Source organism: Tenrec ecaudatus, unplaced genomic scaffold (genome assembly GCF_050624435.1).
Source record: "Tenrec ecaudatus isolate mTenEca1 unplaced genomic scaffold, mTenEca1.hap1 Scaffold_170, whole genome shotgun sequence".
Taxonomy (NCBI): Eukaryota; Metazoa; Chordata; class Mammalia; order Afrosoricida; family Tenrecidae; genus Tenrec; species Tenrec ecaudatus.
In genome coordinates this window covers 151,467-176,129 of record NW_027458068.1, presented here as the reverse complement: position 1 = coordinate 176,129, position 24,663 = coordinate 151,467, and the positions used below count along the sequence as shown (strand labels likewise).

Genomic DNA, 24,663 nt, shown 5'->3' with positions numbered 1-24,663 from the left:
CTGTTAGCAGTCCTTAGCACATTCAATTATTATAATAGGGGGTAATTTATTGAGCACTGAACGGGTGCCAGGAAGAGGCAAAGCCACTACATGATGTCCCTGCTTTGAGCATCCTTGTTTTATAGATGAGGAAATGGAATCTTCAAGGCCTGAACAACTTGTTTATGGGGACATAGTTGCTGAATATTGTGCTGAAATGCTAAAACAGTTTCTCTCTATTCTATCGGCATTTGCGACGAGGCTATTGAATTCTATCACTTACCTCAGTTGCCCAGGACAATTTAGTTACAGTGTTTAGAGTCTTTAGATTTATATGTAAAGCCAATTTGGCCTCTGTTGGTAACAGGAGTATCAATAAGCCTTTATGTTTAAGATTTTATTAGAACCATAGTACTATTTATTTTGAATTTACTATCTTTTATTTTTAGAGAAAAAACTAAGATGCTTTATTGTAATTTGGCTTCCAGTTTACAGAGAAATTTGGATTTTCCTTCCATAGTTCATATACCTTTTGGTGCATGACATTGACTGCAATGTGTACAGTGTAACAACACCCTTTCCACACCCTTCTTAGGTTTACTCTTTCCATTTGTCCTTCTTTACTATCCCTTTCTGTCTACTGAGCTTTACGCTGATAAACATGCTACCTGTGCTCAGGGAAACATTCATGCCAAGACACATGGAGATCTCCCGGAGATGCCATGTCTACAGATATTGAAGGGAGGTAAGAACTTCATCCTAGGGCTGACACCCTGAATTTGGACTTTTAGTTTCTAAACTAGGAGAGAATACATTCTCGTTTCCTCGAACCAGTCAGTCATAGTATTTCTGTTAAAGCAAAACTAGACAACTAAATCTAATGTCTTAATTTAATGTTTTTCAGGAAGAATGAGGAGGATTTTGACACTCCCATGTTTATGTATTTTCTGAGACTACATTGAATGACAGTACTCATTCATTTTTCTATCTGTTTTTGATTTCGTGTCAGAAAGTCATCATGGACTAAGAATAGTACCTGTATAAGTCACAGGATAGTAACCCTTTCTTAGAAATCTGCATAATACTACCATTTTAAAATCAGTGATTTTACAGGGCAGAAACCATGTAAGATAAAATTCTAGTACTAAACTGTAAAGCTGACTTTTGCCCTAGTTTCTTATTTATTTTAGATTTACATTTCAGCTGTTGTAGACATGAACGCAAGCGTTCTTCTCTGTGTTTTTGTCAGTCCTAATTTATTGCAGAAACATACTACCAACCATAAAGAAAGACAAACTAGGTAACTGGAATCTACTAAAAATAAAGCACTTGTGTGCAAACATTTTAATTAAAAGAATAAAATGAGAACCCAGACCAGGGTGGAAAATGGAAATGACACATTGGACAAAGGACTAATTTCGAAAATATTTAAGAAACCATTATCACCTAAACAAATAAAAGCCAAATAATTCCATTAAGAACAGGACAGACCCCATGGAAGTTACTTTATTATCTCTCAAAAAGCTGATAATACTACCACTAAAGCAGAACGGGGCTATATAAACACCTTAGAGAGTTGCTTAGCAGTATGGCAAGAGAGGATGGGAGGAAATGTGGCGCTAATAACAATGTTTACAATAAAGAAAAAATGTTTGAAAATTGATCGTAGTTACGAATGTACAACTCTTTAAATCTGATTAAACTATTGAATAGAATGTTATACAAATTATATGTCAATAAAACAGGTTTTATTAAAGGAAGGAAGAAAGGAAAGGAGGGAGGCATAGCACCTAGTGGGCATCTTTGGATTTTGGAAGCAACATGTCCCTCATTTGGGTTTGCTACTCTCGCCTAGATACACCGAGTGAGTTGAAGAGCTACCAGCTTTGAGTACAGCCCAGGAGCTGGATGTGCTCTAAACCAGTGCACACCCTCACGATTTGGAGCAAAACTCTGCAGTCCTCTGCTTCCAAAGTCTGTGAAAACTCTATGGAAAGCATACAACTATGTTGCTCAAAACAAACTATTGATAGCCCTGAGAAGAATGGGAATTATGCTTATGTACATGAATCAGGAGGCAGTTGTGTAAACAAGACAAGGGAATACTGCGTGGTTTAAAATCAGGAAAGGTGTGCATCAGGGTTACATCCTGTCACCATACTTATTCATTCTGTATGCTGATCATTCTGTATGCTGAGCAAATCATCAAAGAAGCTGGCTATATGAAGAAGGATGTGGTATCAGGATTGAAGGAAGGCTTAAATTAACACCGTGTGATATGCAGATGATACAGCCTGGCTTGCTGAAAGTGAGGAGGACTTCAAGCACTTGCTGATGAAGTTCATGGATTGAAGTAGTTACTGTGGATTACAGCTCAATGAAGAGAACACCAAAATCTTCACAACCAAACCAATAAGCAACGTCATGATAAATGAAGAAAAGGTTCAGGCTACCAAGGATTTCATTTTGCTTTGATGCACAATCAATGCTTATGAAAACAGCAGTCAAGAAATCAAATGCTGCACTGCATTAAGTAAATTAGCTACACAACACCTCTTGAAAGTGCTAAGAAGCAAGGATGTTACTTTGAGGACTAAGGTGCAGCTGACCCAAGCCATGGTATTTTCAATCACCTCATATGCATGTGAAAGTCAGACAATGAACATAGAAGATCAAAGAAAACTGAATGCATTTGAACTATGGTGTTGGTGAAGAATATTGAAAGTACCATGGACTACCAAAATAACAAACAGATCTGTCTTGAAGCAGTGAAGGGAGACGCCGGATAGGGCAAGATATGACAAAATAATAATCTATAAATTATCAAGGGCTCATGAGGGAGGGGGGAGTGGGGAGGGAGGGGGAAAAAAAGAGGACCTGATGCAGAGGGCTTAAGTGGAGAGCAAATGCTTTGAGAATGATGAAGGCAAAGAATGTACAGATGTGCTTTATACAATTGATGTATGTATATGTATGGATTGTGATAAGAGTTGTATGAGCCCCTAATAAAATGTTAAAAAAAAAAAAAGAAGAAGTACGACCAGAATGCTCCTTAGAGGCAAGGATGGTGAGACTTCATATTATACTTTAGATATATTATCAGGAGAGACCAGTCCCTGGAGAAGGACATCGTTCCTGGCAAAGTAGAGAGGTAGGGGAAAAGAAGAATACTTTTGATGAGATGAAATTTGCACAGTGGCTGCAACAATGGGCTCAAACATAAGAACAATTGTGAGGATGCTGTAGAAATAGGAGATGGTTTCTTCTGTTCCACATAGGGTCACTATGAGATAGAGTGGACTCAACAGTAGCTAACAATAATGACAATAGCTACATCTCAACTTCGGTCTCCCTTGTAATATAGATATGCTTTATTTTTTAAGCAATGATTGGCTAAGGTAAATTATAGTTAGCAGCATGAAAATGAGCCAAAACTAACCAGTTTATATAGGGAAATTTCATGAATTGAATTATGTTCCCCCAAAATATGTTTCAACATAGCTAGGCCATGATACCTAGTCTTTTTTTTTTTTTTTTTAGGTTTTCTTAAGGATTCCATTTCTTTTATACATACATCAATTGTATAAAGCACATCCATACATTCCCTGCCCCAATCATTCTCAAGGCATTTGCTCTCCACTTAAGCCCCTTGCATTAGGTCCTCTTTTTTTTCCCCTCCCTCCCTGCTCCCCCCTCCCTCATGTGCCCTTGGTAATTTATACCTCGTTATTTTGTCCTATCTTGCCCTATCCGGAGTCTCCCTTCCCCCCTTCTCTGCTGTCCCTCTCCCAGGGAAGAGGTCACATGTGGATCCTTGTAATCAGTTCCCAATACCTAGTCTTGTGTCATTGTTCTCCAGGTTGTATCTGATATAATTATCCTCCACTTTTGTTAGTCATTTAAAATCATAACCTCTATACATTAATGAGGCATGATTAGTGTGAAGTATACCTAGAGTCACAGACTTGCTAGAGGGTGTGAGTCAGGTCCCTCCATTACTCAAATCACCAGTTGACTCAAGTCGCCACTCTGATTAAAGTCACACATTTTATCTTACAAGAAATGCATGGAAAGAAAAGCAAACTGAGAAAGATGGGCTTCACCACTGCCAAGAAAAAACAGCTAAGGGAAGAACGTGACCTTTAGATCCAGACCGTGTGCTGAGTACTTCCCTAGAACATGGGGATTACGACACCATGGGAAAGAATGAAAGCAAGACACTTGCAGATCTCTACTTAATACTAGCCCCACAGTTGAGACAAGGACCTTTCCTTAGGTGACATCCTGAATTCAGATTTCTAGCCTCCTTAACTGAAAAAAATGGATTTTTTTTGTTAAAGTAATTTTACTTGTATAGTTTCTGTTATAGCAGATTACTAAACAAGATTACTAAAACGGGAACTAAAATCACCATCTTGGGTTTGTTAGCACTATATTCTAACTGCCTGAGCTAAATAGCCACAGATATTGCCAGAAAGCAAACAAATCTTTCATCAGGAACAAAAATCCATTCAAGCATGTAATGTGAGGTAAATCATCCCACCTGAATGAACTGCATTCAATGTTGAGCCTTTTGGAAAATTATAATCTAATAGGGTAGAAAGACTTCTGACTTATCTGAACAGTTTTAAATTTTCCACAATTTGTATCATTCCTCCTAACAATTTTATTTCATTTGAATGATGCAAATTCCAAAGATTCACACCACATTTACTACAAAAGTAATAGACATTTTAAAGAAAATTTTAGTAAATGTTGCCATTCTTTAAAATGAAGTACACCTGGAAGGGCAAACAGAAGTCTATAAAGTTAACAAGTGTTTAGTAAGTTCTTTATGAATGTACATCCTCTTATAGAAATTTTACAGATAAGGAATCCTGGGCCAAGGCATTAATAAAAGCTTCAGAATCTTCAAGCTAACTCCTAGAGGAAGCTGTAATAATCCCTCAGAGACATTTTGTTAGTTGTCTGGAATAAAGTCCACAACTACCACTTGACTCATCCTGTATGTTTTGTTATTACTATTATTATAAAGCACATAAGTCAAAAGATTAGTTATTTCAGTTCTTCTCAATCTATACCTTACCCTGATTTGCTTCAAGTCTCCAGAAGAGTTTAAAGAGCCATTTTTACTAAAATTCAAAAGACCATATCTTTTTTTAGACTAAATTATATATGGCACGGAAAGTAAAGATTCACAGAAGAAAAATTCATTGAACTCTAACAAAGAATTTAGAAAGCTAATGTACCATACTAGCATTCCAACTAAATTAAGTAGTATCACTTGTATAAGAATCTGTGTCAGTATTGGATTTAAACATGTGAAACTATGCTTTAAAAAGAAAGCTGAATTTTTATCTCATAGTAAAGACAGGTTGGGATAAAAAATTAAATTTAGGTAAAGCTATGAAACAATATGTGACTTATCTAGTTGATACTTTTTTCTTTTAAGTTCTTATATTTAAATTCTGACACTAAAAATTAAGACTCTCACTATAGTTCAGATGTTGGGGTAGGGAATAAAACACCATAGTTCTAGATATTGGCTTTGAATTTCAACCAATAATTTCCATTTTGTTTTCTTTAAAAAAAATTATGAACACATCAGTGGGTTTGGTGACCATAAATAATAAACAGAAAAGTTTACTCCTATGGCATTCTATATTAGAACATTTGCCAATGCCATAAACCATAAACCATAGGTTCCCACACTTATTTGATCTACTGCCTCCTTTCCAGAAAAATATTATTCAGCACCCCCCTGGCAATCAAAAACTTATGTCCTGTAGTCCATAATCCAGGATAAAATATAGGTATCTGCTTTTGCAGACCCCTGGAGCCCTGGTGGTGTAGTAGTTAGACATTGGGCTGTGATCCACATGGTCGGAAGTTCAAAACCACCAGCAACTCAGTGAGACTGGGATTTCTACTCCCATAAACAGTTACTGTCTCTGAACCCCACAGGGGGGTTATGAGTCAGCATTGAATGGATGGCAGTAAGTTTGGATTTGATGGATCATTGCAGCACACACACACACATACCCCAGGGGGCAGTATCACCCACGTTGGGAAACAACTGCATGGACAGTTACCCTTCTCTAGCAAGAAGCAGCTTCAAGAACTGTTCATATTTTAAAATCAGATGCTAGAAAGAACAATAAAAATGGCTACATTTCTCATGCTATTTGGATTGATCCCATTAAACATATTGAGAAATATTTTTAAATATATACAAGGCGGACTTCAAAAAAGTTCATGGAAAATTCCACTATCATTTAATTCCATTTTCCACAAAACTTCTTGAAGTCTCCTTGTAAAATAGAAAAATTGCTAATATTGAGAACTACAACCATTCTTCCAAACTATCAAGGTTATCAAAAGCAAGAATATCGAACAACTATCACAGCCAAAGAGGAGACATGGTGATTAAATGTAATGTGAAGTTCTGGAACAATAAAGGGCCACTAACTGACAACTAAGGAAATCTGGATAAATTAGAATTTCACTTAATAATAATGTTCTAACATTAGTTTATCAATTGTAATAAATATATCATACTAAGGCAAGACGTTAAGCTATGGGTAGGAACTCTATTGTCTCTTCAATGTTGATGTAAATCTAAAACTACTCTGAAAAAATAGTCTATCAAAACATAAAAATTGGGCTGTATTTCTCAGGCTATTTGAAATGGTTGCACGGTACTGCAATACTGAGGGCCTAAGCTCATGGGGCTAGATCAAGGACAGTCAAAGACTTCAGCCACCAGTGCCAAAAGAACCAGGCCAGACATCCAAAATCCCTTCAGTGGAGAATTTCAATGAAAGCAATTAATTATTAAAAGGCAGCCAGGGAAGCTTGTTGTTGATAAATTTCTTTATCCCAAACAACCCTCCAGCTCTAAAACACATCGTGGAAATCAGGTTTCATGAGCAGCTTAATCCCCATTTGGAGAAACAGAGTTAACAATTCTGGCAGGGACAAAAACTCCAATTGAACTACATCCTCTATTAGCTGGCAAACCCTGGAGAGAGGAATTTAGTGCAAGAGCAGAGTCCGTTCATGGGGCTTTAATGACTATTAACTCACACATTACAACATATATCATTGTCTGATACTATCATTTGCACAAATAAAGAATATAAATTCCAAGCTTGAATCTTTTCATCCTCTTTCGTAGATGTGTTTAGGTAATAAAAATCATGGATATTGTATTATTAGCCAGGTTATAAAAACTGATAGTTTCTTGAAACTACTGACCACAGTTAATTAATAGAAAGCACATGTCATGATTTGGAATCTACTGATTCAAAATATGAATCCCTTAGTTCAAATTATAAATATTTATGGAAGATCTATAATGAGCCAGATATTAGGCTGATGAAAATAAATTAGTTCAAGAGAACACTGTGAACTGATGAAATAGTTTAGAGGAACATCAAATCAATAAATAGAAATGTGAAGCACATTAATAAAATCTTGTTAAATAGGAAACATTCTTGATTTAACATCACATGCCCTCTAGTGGTCTCGGTTAAAATGTGAAGCTTACATAACAGTTTGGTAATGTCTACTTTGAATGGAACCCTGATGATGTAGTGGTTAAGTGTTAAGCTGTGATATGCAAGGTCAGCAGTTCAAAACCACCAACACCTCTGACAGAGAAAGACAGGACTTTCTACTCCCATAAACAGTTACAGCTTCAGAAACTCATAGGGGCATAAGGTCATCATGAGTCAGTATTGACTCGATGGCACTGAGTTTGGTATTTTTGGTTTTTAACATCCACTATGCTGAAACTCTGCTTATTTGAATCTGTGAGCACTCTAATCTCTGACTGTTATGTGCAGTGAATTGCTGTGTGTCTTTCTGGGAATTTCATATCTATTAATATATTATCATTACAGGAGGATCCAAACATAGTGGACTAGGCAAATATGATACACAGACTTTCTAAAACAAAGGCTCAAGAAACTAAGTCCAAGGGATCCTGATGATAATCCTTGAACCCACAGCTTCAAAGGAGAGGATAAAGAAGTAGATCAAACATTGACAAGGAAGACTGAAACAAAAATGGCAAATAGGCAAATGGAGCAGTGAACCGCCAACTGGTAGAGCATACTATTCTGAATTATCGCAAGTAGAATCTGATCTGAGCAGGAACCAGATTAATGGGCTCTACTCGCCTACAACTGTACCCGCACCCACATCAGTGATCAGTGACAGGAGCGGTGTGATCTTTCTGCTTACTTTGCAAAACCTCCCAGTAACCAGAGGGAGAGACCAGTCTCCCCACCTGGCAGCCAGCCCAACTATACCCCCCCACACATACTGCCAATGTTAAGCGACTTTTTCTTTCCTTTTAACTTTCTCCATAGTTCTTCCCTCTTGTCCTCGTTTCTATTTTTCTTTTCTCCCTCTTCCTTTACCCCTCCTCTTTTCTGTTCTCATAGAGCAGATGTTCCTCCCTCCACTGACTCTGTTGTTAGTAGTGCCAACCCTCATCCCTCCTAGATGGGGCAGCTAGCACTTTAACCAGTACTATGCTTCTTTCCTCTTTCTTAGTTCTTCCCTCTACTCTTTTTCATTTTCGTTTTCCTCCCCCAGTCTTTTTTTGAGCCAGGAAGCGAGAGCCTATACCCATGCCCCCTGCATCTAGGGTCAGCAGCACCCACTCATCCCTCCATGGAAAGCAGAGTAAACTCCACAATCCAGCTGCAGCTGTTTTTGGTGGCTAAGGCTTGTACAAGTATGATGCCATTTTTTCCTTTTCGTCTTAGTTATTCTGTCTTTACCTTCTCTTATTTAGTTTCTTTCCACTATCTCTTCCCTTCTTCATTTTTTCCAATCCATCGAGTAAGCACACTGCTCCCTGACACCACTCCCACTTGGCAGCTAGCACTTATGCAAATATTATTCTGCTTTTGATGATTTATTCTTTCTTCTTTTCCTTTCTTATTAAGTCTCCTTTCTTTCACATCCCCCTTTTTATAATTACTTTCTTTTTCCTCCCCTCTCTTTCCCTAACAGTTAGGAGCCAGAGACCCTACTCAGCCATACACACCATATCTACTGCACCAGTGGCTAGGCAAATGCCACTACCTATTTTGGCACCACTGGATCAACAACAGATGGCAGCCAACACCACACAGCCTGTGTTATGCTGCTCTGCATGATTAGAGACTTGTGCCAGCACTCTCACCCACTACCAAATTTACCCAGAAGGAGTTCGTGAGTTCCCCAATACCAAATCAACCTAGAAACCGGTGGCAAACACCCCAGTAAGCCAAATGATTAAACCCAGGAACCTCTGGTGGCATAATGGTTAGGCACTGGACTGTCATCTGCAAGGTCTACCATTAGCCCCTCCTCAGAAAAAAAGTTAGGGCTTTCTACTCCCATAAACAGCTACAGTCTTAGAAACCCACAGGATGGGGGGGGTGGGAGCTGCAAAGCCAATGGCAACCATAAAAAGGCTAGAGTAGTAAAATTTAATTTCCAGTAAAATAGACATGAAGGCAAATAACATAATGAGAGAAAAGAATACACATTACATAATGATTAAAGAAATAATATACCAGGAACATAAAACCATAAAAAACACATACACACCCAATGAAAGACCCTCAAAATACATTAACCAAATCCTTGTAGAATTGAAGAGATAAAGCAACCATTTCACAATAATAGGAGATTTCAATATACTGCTCTCAAGGAAATACAAATCATTGGGAGAGAAATTCAATAAAGAAACAGAAGAACTAAACAATACAATCAGGTCACTCCTAGATATACATAAAGCACTCCATCTGACAATTGTACAGTGTATGTTCTGCAGCACACACGGTACATACTCCAAAGTAAAAAACACAAGCTAGGCCACAAAGAAAGCCTTAAAAAAGTCAAATACATTGAGATCCTATGATCCATTTTTCTCATATCACAATGCTACAAAAATAGATATCAACTATAGAAATTTCAGGAACATTTACTGGATACTTACCTTCATGAAAATATCATCAAAGATAGCAAAGTGTGGTGAAGAAAGCAGATGGTGCCAGGCTATCAACTGGAATAGTGTCTGGGGTTTTAAAGGCTGTATTCAAACAAGCAGCCATCTACGTGAAGCGGCAACTAAGTGCACACACCAGCCTGTGTGATCCAAAGATGACGATAACAAAATCCCAATATGATGAAGGAAAAGGTATCAGAGCTTAAGTTGTGAACAGCTAATTTATAGAAGGCAATGGAGGAAGTGGGAGCCCAAAATCCATATATAGAGTATCTAGTCAGATTACACCTCTGGCAAATCCCCTCTTACCACAGGCGAGGGACTGGAACAGCTTTACTATCAGACAGAGATCATTGTAACCTTAATTATGGTGGATCCAACCATGGTATACAGTAATAATGATACTTGGTCAGTTGAAATCCCTCTTGACCCAACCTGAATGTTCTCTAGGCTCAAGTATTTCTCACTTGTTCCATGACAGAAATTTCTTCTTTCTTTGTATTTTTCCTTATATATTATTATTATTATTACTTCTTGCTGTTTTATTTTTGTTTCTGTTGGGTTTCCCAGTTTGTGGAGCACAGAAGGGATGGATTCAGAGATAATAACTGATGAAATAGTTTATCAGTGATGTCAATGGAGGGTGTTTAGAGGGGGAGAGGTTGAGGAATTTGGGGAGCAAATAATGAATGCGGGAGGAGGGAGAGAGCATTAGAACTCATTATAATGATGTATATACAATTTTAAAGCAATTTAACCATGGAAATGTATGATATGTGACTGTTATATCAAGAAAACTACTTTAAAAAATGAAAGAAACCAAACTTGACCTAGGGTTACCATGGGTGAAGGAGAAGGAATTGTTGCTTAGGGGACATTGAGTTTATGTCAATGGTGGTGGCATAATTTGGAAAAAGATATCAATAAAGTTATATAACATGAAGTGCATCAACACAGTTAACTATACATGTAAAGTTATGGAATTGGAGAATGTTTTGTTGTGGATATTTTGGCCACAATTAGAAAAAAATTTACATGAATAGCAATGAGTACAAGTAAGAAGAAAATGTTCTAGAAGTGAATGTGGAGATAATTATGCAACTCTTTTTGATATGATTTAATTATTGAATTTTATGACATGGATAAAGAGCTAATAAGGCTGTTTTAAAAAAAGAAATAACGGGAACATAAAGACAAGCACTGAACAGACACACCTTAAAAATGACAGGGTAATAAAACAGATGATGGATGAAATTAAGAATTTCCTTGAAACAAACTAGAATGATAACATAGCATATCAAATATTTTAGGATATAACAAATGCAGGTATCAAAAGGCCATTTATAGCAATGAAGGCACACATGAAAAGAGGAAAGAAACAAAATCAATACCTTAACACAGTGCCTCCAACAATAGAAGAAGGGCAACAGCATAAACCCTCCAATATCAGAAGAAATCACAAAGATTAGTACAAAAAATAATGAACTGGAAAGCAGGGAAACAACGGGGAAAAAAATCAACAAGACAAGGTGATTCTTTGAAACCAAAGCCAAATCAAACTCACTGCCATCAAGTCACACAGTGACCCAATAGGGCAGGGTAGAACTGCTCCTGTGAGTTTCTGAGACTGTAACTCTTTATGGGAGTAGAAAGCCCCGTTTTCTCCCTCAGAGTAGCTGGCAGTTTCAAAATGTTGACCTTGTAGATAGCACATGAACACTATGCCACCAGGGCTCCAATGCTTCTTTGAAAGGATCATCTAAATTGACACACTACTGGCAAACACACCAAAGGAAAGAAGGAAGATGTAAATATCTAGAATTAGAGTTGTAAAGGGCTACATCACAAGAGATTCAAAAGAAATAAAAAGAACAACAACATACTACTACAAACAGCTGTAGTCCAACAAATTTGATAGCCTAAAACAAGTGGACAAAATACCTGGAAATATACATCTACCCAAATGAACACAGTCAAAGTAGAAAATCTAAACAGACCATTAACCAAAGAAGAAAAAAACTCCTAACCAAGAAAAGTCCAAGACCAGATGGCTTCACCAAGCTTTCAGTGAAGAACTGTCACCATTTCAGCAAAAACTATTCAGAATATAGAGACAATAAATTCCCAAACTTATTGTACAAAGCAAGCATAACCCTGATACCAAAGCCAAGCAAAAACTCCACAAAGACAGGAAATTAAAAACCTATATCCCTCAAGAAAAGATATAAAATTCTCAACATAATTTTTATCGATGTAACAAATGACATATCCAAAAAAAACTCATTGTGGCCTATTGCAATTTATAACAGGGATGCAAGGACAGAGTTCAACATTAGAAAAATATCGAAATTAATGTAACGCACCACATAAACAAGGCAAAGAAAGAGTCACATGATAATATTGATAGATACAGAAAAGGTGTTTGCCAATATCCAACACCCATTTCTGATAAAGAAAACACTCGATGAACTAGGAATCAAAGGAAATTCCTCAACATAATAATGATCATATTTTTTAAAAGCAATAGCCAACATCACACTCAATGGGAAAGTGTATTTTTACCTGAGAATGGGAACTAAGCAAGGGTGCCTTCATCACCACTCTTAACATTTTGCTGGAAGTCCTAACCAGAATCACCAAAGAAATCAAGGGAATGAATACAATTGGGCAAAGAAGAAATAAAGCTCCCACTATTTACAGATTATATAATCTTATATTTAGAGAAGGCAAAGGAGTCCACAAAAAGTCTGTTGGAACCCATTGAGAGATTTAGTAAAGTAGCAGGATATAAAATTAGCAAGTAGAAATAAATTTCATTCCTATATAACGATGACAGCCCTGAAAAAAAATCAAGAAAACAAAATCATTTAAAATAGTCACATAAAAATGAAACACCTAGAAATAAACCTAAACAAACACACACCAAAAAAAAAACCTATACAAAGAGATCTACAGAACATTATTACAAGAAACCAAAGAGATTTATACAAATGGAAGAATATCCTGTGTTCACAGATAGGAAGATTTAATAATATGAAAAATGTCAATACTACCTAAAATAATCTAAAAATACAACATAATTCCAATCCAAATCCCAACTTCATTCTTTAAAGAAATGGAAAACTAATAACCAACTTCATATGGTATGGAAGAGGCCCAGGATAAGCAAAGAACTTCACAAAAAAGAACAAAGTAGGAGGCTTTATACGACCTAACCTCTAAACTTATTATACAGCCACAGTAGTCAAAGCAGCCTGGTACTAATACAATGATAGATAAATAAATCAATGTTAACAAAATAGAAAACCCAAAAATAAAAGCATCCACCAACAGACATTTGGTTTTTGACAAAGGACCAAAAATAATTGAATGGGAGATAACCTCTTCAACAAGTAGTTCTGGAAAAAATTGAATCTGCATTTGCAGAAAAATGAAACAGGACCTATAACTTGCCCCATGTACAAAAACAAACTCAAGGTGCATTAGAGACCACCTAAATGTAAACTCCAGAGCTAGATGAATCACCAACAAGAGAACTGGGACAAATGTAAGGGTCCACATGCAGCAGGGGCATACATACACTACCAAATACAATAAAGGAAACACAATCCATATAAGACAAAATAGACAACTGGGACTTAATAAAAACAAGACACACACATCAAAAGACTTTACAAAATAGGTAAAATAAGAACTCACAGACTGGAATTTTTTTCGCAATGATACAACAAATAAGGAGCTAATCATTAAAATCTACAGAACTCTGCAATACTTCAATAAGAAAAAAAAACAAATTATGCAATTAAAAGGTTGACAAATAGCATGAACATAGAATTCATCGAATAGCTAACAACCACATGAAGAAATGCTTAGGGATCACTAGCCTTCAGGGAGGTGCAACTAAAATCAATGAGATATCATCTGACACCCATAACAATAGCCTAATTGAAAAACAAACAAAACAGAGAATGAATAATGCTGGAGAGGGTATGAAGAGATTGGAATTTCTCATACAGTGTTGGCAGGACTGTGAACATGTACCACTGTGGAAAGCAATATGGCACTTACTGAAACTGGGAATAAAAATACCACACAATCCCGCAATACCTCTGCTGAGCATATATCCCAAAAGAGTAGGAGACAAAACACGAACAGACACATGCTATTCTTTGTCCATTGCAGCACAGTTCACACTAGCAAGAAGCTGGAAATAGCCCAAATGCCCATCAGTTGATAAAGAAACTGGTACATGCACAGTGTACATAACAGTGATGAAAAAACAAAACATCTTTTCACATGGATGGACTTGGAAATGTTTATGTTGAAAAGGACATATCTTGTATGAGTCTACTACTGTAAGGATAAAAAACAAGACAAAGGCAAGCTACTGTTCTCAGGTCATGTAGTCTTCTAATACGGCCCCCAAACAACAACGTAGTGTGCCTGCCTAGTTACTATAAACCACATATTTCAGTATCTTAAAAAGCACCTCTAGTAAGGTAGCCTCACCTCAGATGGGGTCAATCTCCCATGTTTGGGGGAGCGGGAGAAGATCAATCAATTCCTGCCATAGAAGTGTACTATGATCGTCCACGGCCATACTACCCTGAACGCGCCCGATCTCGTCTGATCTTGAAAGCTAAGCAGGGTCGGGCCTGGTTAGTACTTGGATGGGAGAAGTGTACTATGATCATACAAATTAGCAGACACACCTATAAGAGTATTTAGTGGGTAAGCACCCCTTTGCCCCCGCTACCCATTTCTTCCTTATTTTCATCCTTTTTTTCCTTTCCCCACCTCCTCCCCAGTTGTCTACCATGTACAACATTCCAGCGTGGAGTAGTCTGGGGGGTTGGCCCCAGTACCGAATACTAAGTGGATACTTGAACTTCCCCCCAGAAGTATTTATTTCAAAGGACAGCATTGAATCTGCAGCTCCAGGAGAGGGACATATCTGACCAGAACACACGGGAGCAGATGAAGGGGGAGGAGAGAGTGGAGCACATTCTGGCCCACCAGGCCCTGAGGATGATAACCCCAATTAGAGCAGCCAGTCCACAGAGAGGACCACATGGACAGCCCCACTATGAGACCTGACGTCCCTCACTGACCCATGGCCTTGCAGGGGCCAGCACCAGAAACACAGTGTGGGAATTGCGCTTGACCTGATCCCACCACACTCAGGCAAAGCACTGGAGGAGTACAGCGGAAAAGCAAGGGAATGGAGCGGCAAGGTCCCCAGGGAATGCTGTAGGTGGACTTTGGGGCCAGGGTGTGGTGCCCCAACAGACTGGACTGGAAAACACTCCTAAAGGCCAACAAATGATCCTTGAACTAACTACAAGCTTTTCTTTCTTGTTGTGTTTTGTTTTTGTCATTGGTTTGTTGTTGTTGTTTTGTTGTATATTGCTGCTTGGTTTTGCTCTGTCTTGTTTTTGTGCATGTTATTATCTCCGCAGGCCTGTCTAAATAAGATAGGCTGGAGGAAAAACAACGAGACCGACAGTTCCAGGGGGAAATGGGATAGGGGAACGTGGGGGGTAAGGAAGTGGTGTTAAAAAACCCAGGGACTAAAAAAAAAATTTAAAAAAAAACAAACAAACAAAAAAACACCCCAGGGACAAGGGAACAACAAGTGATCCAAATTGGTGGTGAGGTGAGTGTGGCAGGCCTGGTAGGGCATGATCAAGGGTAATGTAACGAAGAGGTATTGCTGAAACCCAGGTGGGGATGGAGCATGATAGTGGGACAGGAGGAAAGTCAAGGGAAATAGAGGAAAGAGCTGGGAGGCAAAGGGCATTTATAGAGGTCTAGACAAAGACGTGTACATATGCAAATATATATATGAGAATGGGGAAATAGATCTATGTGCCTATATTTATAGGTTTAGTATTAAGGTGGCAGATGGACATTGGGCCTCTACTCAAGTACTTCCTCAATGAAAGAATATTTTCTTCTATTAAATTGGCATTCTGTGATGCTCACCTTCCCGATGCAACCACTGAAGACAAAGTGGGTGAACAAGCAAATGTGGTGAAGAAAGCTGATGGTGCCTGGCTATCAAAAGATATAGTGTTTGGGGTCTTAAAAGCTTGAGGATAAACAAGTGGCCATATAGCTGAGAAACAGCAAAGCCCACATGGAAGAACACACCAGCCTGTGTGGTCACGAGGTTCCAAAGGGATCAGTTATCAGGCATCAAAAAACAAAAAATCATATCACTGGGTGCACACCTCCATGATATGATCGCTGAGGACAAACGGGTACATAAGTAAATGTGGCGAAGAAAGTTGATGGTGCCCGGCTATCAAAAGAGAGAGTATCTGGGGTCTTAAAGGCTTGAAGGTAAACAAGCGGCCATCTAGCTCAGAAGCAATAAAGCCCACATGGAAGAAGCATACCAGCCTGTATGATCACGAGGTATCGAAGGGATCAGGTATAAGGCATCATCAGAACAAAAAAATTTTTTACCATAATGAATGAAGGGGGGGAAGTGCAGAGTGGAGACCTAAAGCCCATCTGTCTGCCACTGGAGATCCGCTTACAGAGGGGTCTAGGGGAGGACATGAGTCTATCAGGGTGTGATATAGCACCAATGAAGAATACAGCTTTCCTCTTGTTCCTAAATGCTTCCTTCTCACCCACCCCCACCCCCACTATTATGATCCGAATTCTACCTTGCAAGTCTGGAAGTCTGGATAGCCCAGAGGATGTACACTGGTGCAGATAGGAGCTGGAAGCACAGGGAATCCAGGGCAGATGATCCCTTCAGGACTAGTGATGTGAGTGGCGATACTGTGAGGGTAGTGGGAGAGTGGGTTGGAAAGAGGGAACCGATTACAAGGATCTACATGTGACCTCCTCCCTGGGGGACGGACAATGGAAAAGAGGGTGAAGGGAGACATTGGATAGGGCAAGATATGACAAAATAATAATTTGTAAATTACCAAGAGCTCATGAGGGAGGAGGGAGCGGGGAGGGAGGGGGAAAAAGTGGAGCTGATGCAAAGGACTTAAGTGGAGAGCAAGTGCTTTGAAAAGGATGAGGGCAATGAATGTACAGATGTGCTTTATACAATTGATGCATGTATGGATTGTGATGAGTTGTATGAGCCCCTAATAAAATGTTTTTTTTAAAGAGTATTTAGTGAACCTTACTGGGAACTCAGATCAAGAGGAAGGGTGGGACATGTCTGTATTAGAGAAGATTACATTTCTGATGTTGGGTCAATCTGGTGAGGCAACCCACCACTGACACAAATACACCCAGTATTATGTTCCTAAGTGGGCACTTTTGACCTAGTTTCTATCCAACCTCTCGTGACCCGCACAACATATTATAGACAACTGTAACACTAGACTGTCCTTTCAAGATACACAATACCCATTCACAGACCACACCACAGCAGAATTTGAATGGGAAATTCCACTAAGGGAACTGGATTTACCTTAAACTCACTTGTAGCTGATCTAAAGGACTGAAATACTCTCTTGAACTTAAAAGTGAAATGATCTAATGGGGAAAGAAGCAGATGATTTCTATCCCAAGATTAGGAAATTGGTTCACACCAATTGCTTAGAGGTTGTCCAACAAAAGGCAACCTAGGATCAACATGTACTTGCCTTTTTAATGCTCTCTCTACTTATTTGGGACATGTTAGCCAACCAGGCATGGTCCTTCCTTTGCAAATGAGTGTTACTGAAAATATTGCCATATCTCTAACCCTCATGGTTTGTGTAACTAGTGTCCAATCACCTAATTTTCAAAGCTGTACAGTATAGGGTCTAAAAAGATGTCCTAAACATGTAGTCTCCTTTTTTAACAGTGTTTTCTATACCACTGACTAAAATAATGTAACTATCAATAGAATTACTATATACCTCAGGGGATGATTTATGATGCACTCTAATAAAGTGATAATGGTATCTACAAAGCAAACCAGGGAGATATATAAATATATTACATATATGAATGGATTTTGAGCTCCCACTTAATTGTGACCTTAAGAACAATTAGTTCTTGTGAGATGGCCATGCTCAGTACTTGCTCTGAGATCACCGAAGATAAGCGTACTACAGCAAAGTGTTGTGAAGAAATTAGACAGTGCCCGGGTATTAGAAAAATAGCATCTAAGGTCTTAAAGGCTTGTCTCCAAACATGCAGCCACTTAAGTGAGCAATCAGCTACTCCACAAAGAAGCACGACAGCTTGAGTGATCCAAAGATCATAAAGAATAAAACCCAGAGGAAGGAACTGGACCAGATCCTAAAATGTTACGAATAATAGTGGAAGCCCTAAATCCATTTGCAGGATCCACACATGGATTGAGTATCTGGTGAGACCCCACTGACCATAATGTAGGAATGTCAATAGCCATACTATCAGGAAAAGAGTATTGTCTGATATTGGCAGCTGTCATTAGGCTAGAATGTAACAACGTTTCATTATATCTCCCACCTGAATTTATTCTGGTTTTAAAATATTTTCTGCTATCTGTTCTATTGAGGTTGTCTCTGTTTTATTTGGCCAATTTTTTTGTTCTTTGTCCACGCTTTATGTTTTTCAATAAAGGAAAGTCAAGAAGGGTGGCTCTATGAAGATAATAATACTATTAATAATTATTGAGAGGTACAAAAGGGGAGGTGGGGGAAATGGGCAGTCAACAGCAATGGGTACAAAAAGAAAGAAAATGTTCCAATGTTGACTGTGGTGAAGAATATATTACCCTTCTTAATATGATTAAACTATTGAATTCTATGATATGTTCTTTATATCTCAAATATAACATTTTAAAATAAGTAATAGGAAAGCTGTAACTACATATCTATCAATAATTACATTGACTGTAACTGGAGTAAACGCCCCAGGCAAGAAACACAGAATCAAAGGATAAGCAACCATGATCCATTAATAGGATATCTGTAAAAGACATATCTTAAAATGAAAATAAGCTAAAAATGAAAGGATGGTTTGTTTTATAGTGCATTTCTATATATGATACCCAGAATCGGTAAATGTATAGATACAGTAACTAGATTACTGCTTCCTTGATGATATGACAGGAGAGGTTGGGGAAAATTGGGGAGCTAATAGCGATTAGTACAAGAATGAAGAAAATATGCCAAACACACTATGCCGATAATTGTAACACTCTTCTTGATGTGATAAAACTACTGAATTGCATGATTTTTGAATTATATACTAATAAAATTGCTGGGGGGATGAAAGAACAAAAAAATACTGAGCAAATGGCAGCAAAATAGGAGCAAAGTGACAATGCTAATTTCTGGTAAAATAGATTTCAAGGAAAACACCATAAAAAATACGGAAGGGCATTATCTAATGATTAAATGGTTAATCCAACAATAAGACATAACCATGATAAGGATCTACACACCCAATGAAAGAGTCCAAAGACATAAATCAAATTCTAACAAAACTGAAAAGAGAAATAGATAACTCCACAATAATACTGGGTGGATTTGATAAACTTTCAATGAAGAACAAAATAACTAGAAAAATACTCAACAAAGATGCAGAATATTTCTACAACACAATCTCAGATCACAATGCTGTACTATTAGAAATCAACAGGAAACTCAAGAAAAATAAATAAAACATAAGCAAATGAATAGTAAACTGCTTAAAAACTACTGGGTAGATAGGCTGGATGAACAATCTAGAAAGAACAACGGGACCAACAGTTCCGGGAGGACATGGGATAGGGGCACGTGGGGGGAATGGAAGTGGTGTTAACAAACCCAGGGACAAGGGAAACAAGTGAACCAAATTGGTGGTGAGCTTGGTGTGGGAGGCCTGGTAGGGTATGATCAAGGGGTAATGTAAACAAGAGGAATTGCTGAAACCCAGGTGGGGACGGAGCATGATAGTGGGACAGGAGGAAAGTCAAGGGAAATAGAGGAAAGAGCTGGGAGGCAAAGGGCATTTATAGAGGTCTAGACAAAGACATGTACATGCAAATACATATATGAGGATGGGGAAATAGATCTATGTGTCTATATTTATAGGTTAAGTATTAAGGTGGCAAAAGGACCTTGGGCCTCTACTCAACCACTCCCTCAATGCATGAATACTTTCTTCTATTAAATTGGCACTCTATGATGCTCACCCTCCCCACACAACTGCTGAAGCCAAAGTGGGTGAACAAGTAAATGTGGTGAAGAAAGCTGATGGTGCCCGGCTATCAAAAGAGATAGTGTCTGGGGTCTTAAAGGCTTGAAGATAAACAAGTGGCCATCTAGCTCAGAAGTAACAAAGCCCACATGGAAGAACACGCCAATCTGTGTGATCACGTGGTCCCGAAGGGATCAGTTATCAGGCATCAAAAAACAAAATATCATATCATTGGCTGCATGATACAATCCATGATACAATCACCGAGGACAAACGGGTGCACAAAGAAATGTGGCGAGGAAAGCTGATGGTGCCCGGCTATCAAAAGAGATACTGTCTGGGATCTTAAAGGCTTGAAGGTGAACAAGCGGCCATCTAGCTCAGAAGCAACAAAGCCCACATGGAAGAAGCACACCAGCCTGTGCGATCACGACGTGCCAAAGGGATCAGGTATAAGGCAATATCCACAAAAAAAAAATTACCATAGTGAATGAAGGGGGAAGTGCAGAGTGGAGACCCAAAGCCCATTTGTCGGCCACTGGAGATCCCCTTACAGAGGGGTCTAGGGGAGGAGATGAGTCAGTCAGGGTGCAATGTAGCACCGATGAAGAATATAGCTTTCCCCCAGATCCTGGATGCTTCCTCCCCACCAACTACCATGATCCAAATTCTACCTTGCAAAATTGGATAGAGCAGAGGTTGTACACTGGTGCATATAGGACCTGGAGGCACAGGGAATCCAGGGTGGATAATGCCTTGAGGACCAGGGGTTTGAGGGGTGATACTTGGAGAGTAGAGGGTGAGTGGGTTGGAAAGGGGAACCGATTACAAGTATCTACATGTGACCTCCTCCCTGGGGGACGGACAACAGGAAAGGGGGTGAAGGGAGATGCCGGATAGGGCAAGATATGACAAAATAATAATCTATAAATTATCAAGGGCTCATGAGGGAGGGGAGAGCGGGAAGGGAGGGGAAAAAAGAGGACCTGATGTAAAGGGCTTAAGTAGAGAGCAAATGCTTTGAAAATGATCATGGCAAAGAATGTACAGATGTCCTTTATACAATTGATGTATGTATATGTATGGATTGTGATGAGTTGTATGAACCCCTAATAAAATGTTTAAAAAAGAATGATGAGGGCAATGAATGTACAGATGTGCTTTACACAATTGATGTATGTATGGATTGTGATAAGAGTTGTATGAGCCCCTAATAAAACGTTTAAAAAATAAACACAAACAAAAAAGAAACCATCAGGGAAGGGAGACAGCAGTGCGTGTAAGATATGAAAATAATAATAATTTATCAAGGAGTAATGATGGTGGGAGGGGAGGACGGGGGTATGGGGAAAGAGCTGATATCAAGGGCTCAAATAGAAAGTAAATGTTTAGAAAATAATGATGATAACATGTACAAATGTGCTTGATACAATTGATGTATGGCTTGTTATGAGCCCTCAGTAAAATGATCTTTAAAAAAAATAAAAATGAATAAAAGATTTTTAATAAGTTGAAGATTTCCCAAGATCCCATGTACCAACATCACTGTGTCAAACCAGTGCTTTTACATTTTATATTTTAAGGTGCAATTACACTGAAGACTGTAGCCATTGATCTTCAACAGCTGTGTTTCTCTTTGCTTTCGGCAAGCAAGGTTGTATCATCTGCATATTAGAGATAGTTAGTCTTCCTCCAATCCTGATATCATATTCTTCACATAGTCCAGTTTCTCTAATCATCTGCACAGCACACACATTGTTTAAGTACGATGACAGGCTACACCACCATTCCTGATTTTAAATCATGCAGTATCCCCTAGTTTTGTTTGAAGAATTGTCTATTGGTCTATGAGTAGTTTCTGGGAGAACTCAAATAGGTGTTCTGGGATTTCAATCATTCACAATGCTATCCACTTTTGTTCTAACAGTTTTATTGGCACTACATCCATATACCATGTGATTCAATAGTTCAATCATATCAAGAAGAGTTGTACAATCATTACCACAATCCATTTTACTTATTTATTTTAAATCATTTTATTGGGGCTCACAACTCTTATCACAATCCATACATACATCAGTTGAGTAAAGCACTCTTATACATTCGTTGCCCTCATCATTCTCAAAATTTGCCTTCCACTTGTGTTCCTGGAATCAGCTCATTTACCTTTTTGTCCTCCCGCTCCCTTCCCACTCTCCCCTCCCGCATGAACCCTTAATAATTTATTAATTATTATTTTATCTTATCCTACACTGCCCGGCATCTCCCTTCACCCACTTCTCTGTTGCCCATCCCCCAGAGAGGAGGTTTTATGTAGAGCCTTGTGATTGGTTCCCCCTTTCTACCGCTCCTTCCCTCCCGGTATCGCCACTCTCACCACTGGTCCTGAGAGGTTCATCTGTCCTAGATTCCCTGTGTTTCTAGTTCCCATCTGTACCGCTGTGTATCCTTTGGATTAACCAGGTTTGCAAGGTAGAATTGGGATCATGATAGTTGGGAGGAAGCATTTAAGAACTAGAGGAAGGTTGTGAGTTTCATTATTGCTACATTGAACCCTGGGTGACTCATCTCCTCCCCACTACTCCTCTGCAAGGGATGTCCAGTGGTCTACAGATGGGCATTGGGTTCCCATCACGCACTCCCCTCAAATTTTTCCCCCGCCTTTGTTGCTGGAAACCTGGTCCCCTCAGCCCTTCATGATCCGTTGGTATGCTGCTTCCATGTGGGCTTTGTTGCTTCTGGGATAGATGGCCGCTTGTTTACTTTCAAGCCTTTAAGACCCCAGACACTATATCTCTCGATAGCCAGGCACCATGAGCCTTCTTCACCACTTACTTATGCACACATTCGTCTTCAGCGTTTATGTGGAGAAGGTGATCACACAATGATGGTTTTGTTCTTTGGTGTCTGTTATCTGATCCCTTCAACATCTCGTGATCACACAGGCTTTTGTGCTTCTTCTCTGTGGGCTTTTTTGCTTCTCAGTTAGATGGCCGCTTGTTTGCCTTCAAACCTTTAAGACCCCAGATGCTATATCTTTTTGATAGCCGGGCACCATCAGCTTTTTTCACCACATTTGCTAATGCACACATCTGTCTTCAGCGATCATGTCGGGAAGGTGGGTGTCATGGAATGACCTGAGCAAGGTGCTATTGTATTGAGGGAGTATGCGCAAGGAGGCCCAATGTCCATCTGCTACCCTACTACTGAACCTATAAATAATGTACCTAGGTCTATTTTCCCCATAATTATAAAAATATTTACATATGTACATGTCTGTATTTAGGCTTCTATGTATGTCCTTTGCCTCCTACTCCTTTCCTCTATTTCCTTACGCTTTCCTCCTGTCCCACTACCATGTTCAGCCTTCATTCTGGTTTCAATAATTCCTTTCAGTTACCTTGCCCTTGGTCACTCCCTACCAGTCCTCCCATCCCCTCCGTCCACTAGTTTTAAACCACTCGTTGTTCCCTGTCCCTGTGTTGGCCAACACCTCCTCCCTTCCCCTACCTCCCACACTTTCATGTGCCTCTTCCGGGACCGTTGGTCCCGCTATTTTCTTCTCACATTGTTTGTCCAGCCTATCTTATCTAGGTGGACCTGCTGATATAGTAATATGTGCATACAAATGCAGATGGCATTCGAAAGCACCAAAGTGGCACATAAGAACATGGCGTCGACAGCAGCAACACCAACACGCTGATAAACAAAAAAGCCACTAACATACAAAATTTAAAAGAAGAGAAAGAAAAAAAAGCCAAAAAAACCAAAACACCTGTTAGTAGTTCGAGGTATGTTTATTGACCTTCAGGAGTGTTTTCTGTATGAGTCTGATGGGGTGCCACATCCTGGCCCCAAAGTCCATTCTTTATACTCCCTCGGGACATCCTTGCTCTGCTTCCCCCGCCACTCCATTGCACGCCCCCAGTGTTTTGCCTCAGTGTGGTGGGGTCAGCTCAGTCGCACATCCCCCACTGTGTCTCAGGTGCTGTCCCATGTAGGGCCATGGGTCAGTGCAGGATGTTGCATCTCGCCATGGGGCCAGCTATATGGTCCTCTCTGTACATTGGGCCCTTCGAGCCGGGCTATCGTCCTCTGAGCTTGGTGGACCCAGGTGTGCTCCGTACCGTTCTTCCTCCTTCCTTTGCTTCAGCTTTCCTCTGGTTGTACCACAATCAATTTTAGTGCACTTTCTTCTTCCTTATAATCATTGTTATTCATGGTTTAATTTGTTTTAATTGTGGTAAAAATATACACAACTAAATATTCTCCAATTCAACAACTTCTATGTGTATAATTCAGTGTCATCAATTATACTTTTTGTGTTGTACAACCAATACTGATTTTTTTCCAAATTATTCCACCACCATTAACATAAACTCAATGCCCGCTAAGAAAATACTCTTCCTCCTTCATCTCTGCTAATCATTGTTCAAGTTTGTTTTCTTATTTTTCAAGTCTTCCTCATATAATATTCACAAATCATACACCACCATAATTAAATCACTTTTTAAAAGAGTTGTATATACATGTACATCATC

The 24,663-nt window shown here is 39.1% G+C and overlaps 1 protein-coding gene across 3 annotated transcripts in view; it reads right to left on the bottom strand.

Annotated features, from left to right (window-relative positions):
- The window catches only part of LOC142436136 (histone deacetylase 8-like), an 82,471-nt gene that overhangs the window by 32,267 nt on the left and 25,541 nt on the right, over nucleotides 1-24,663 (bottom strand). Inside the window, exon 5 of one of the 3 annotated variants that reach the window (XM_075540014.1) lies at nucleotides 21,605-24,282. The exons of 1 other annotated variant lie outside the window; for it this stretch is intronic. In XM_075540014.1, coding sequence (XP_075396129.1) covers nucleotides 24,168-24,282 — 115 coding nt within the window. In that variant the 3' untranslated portion in view covers nucleotides 21,605-24,167. Of the gene's footprint in view, nucleotides 1-21,604; nucleotides 24,323-24,663 lie in introns of those variants that run through there. One more of the 3 variants, XM_075540016.1, reaches the window with a different exon arrangement.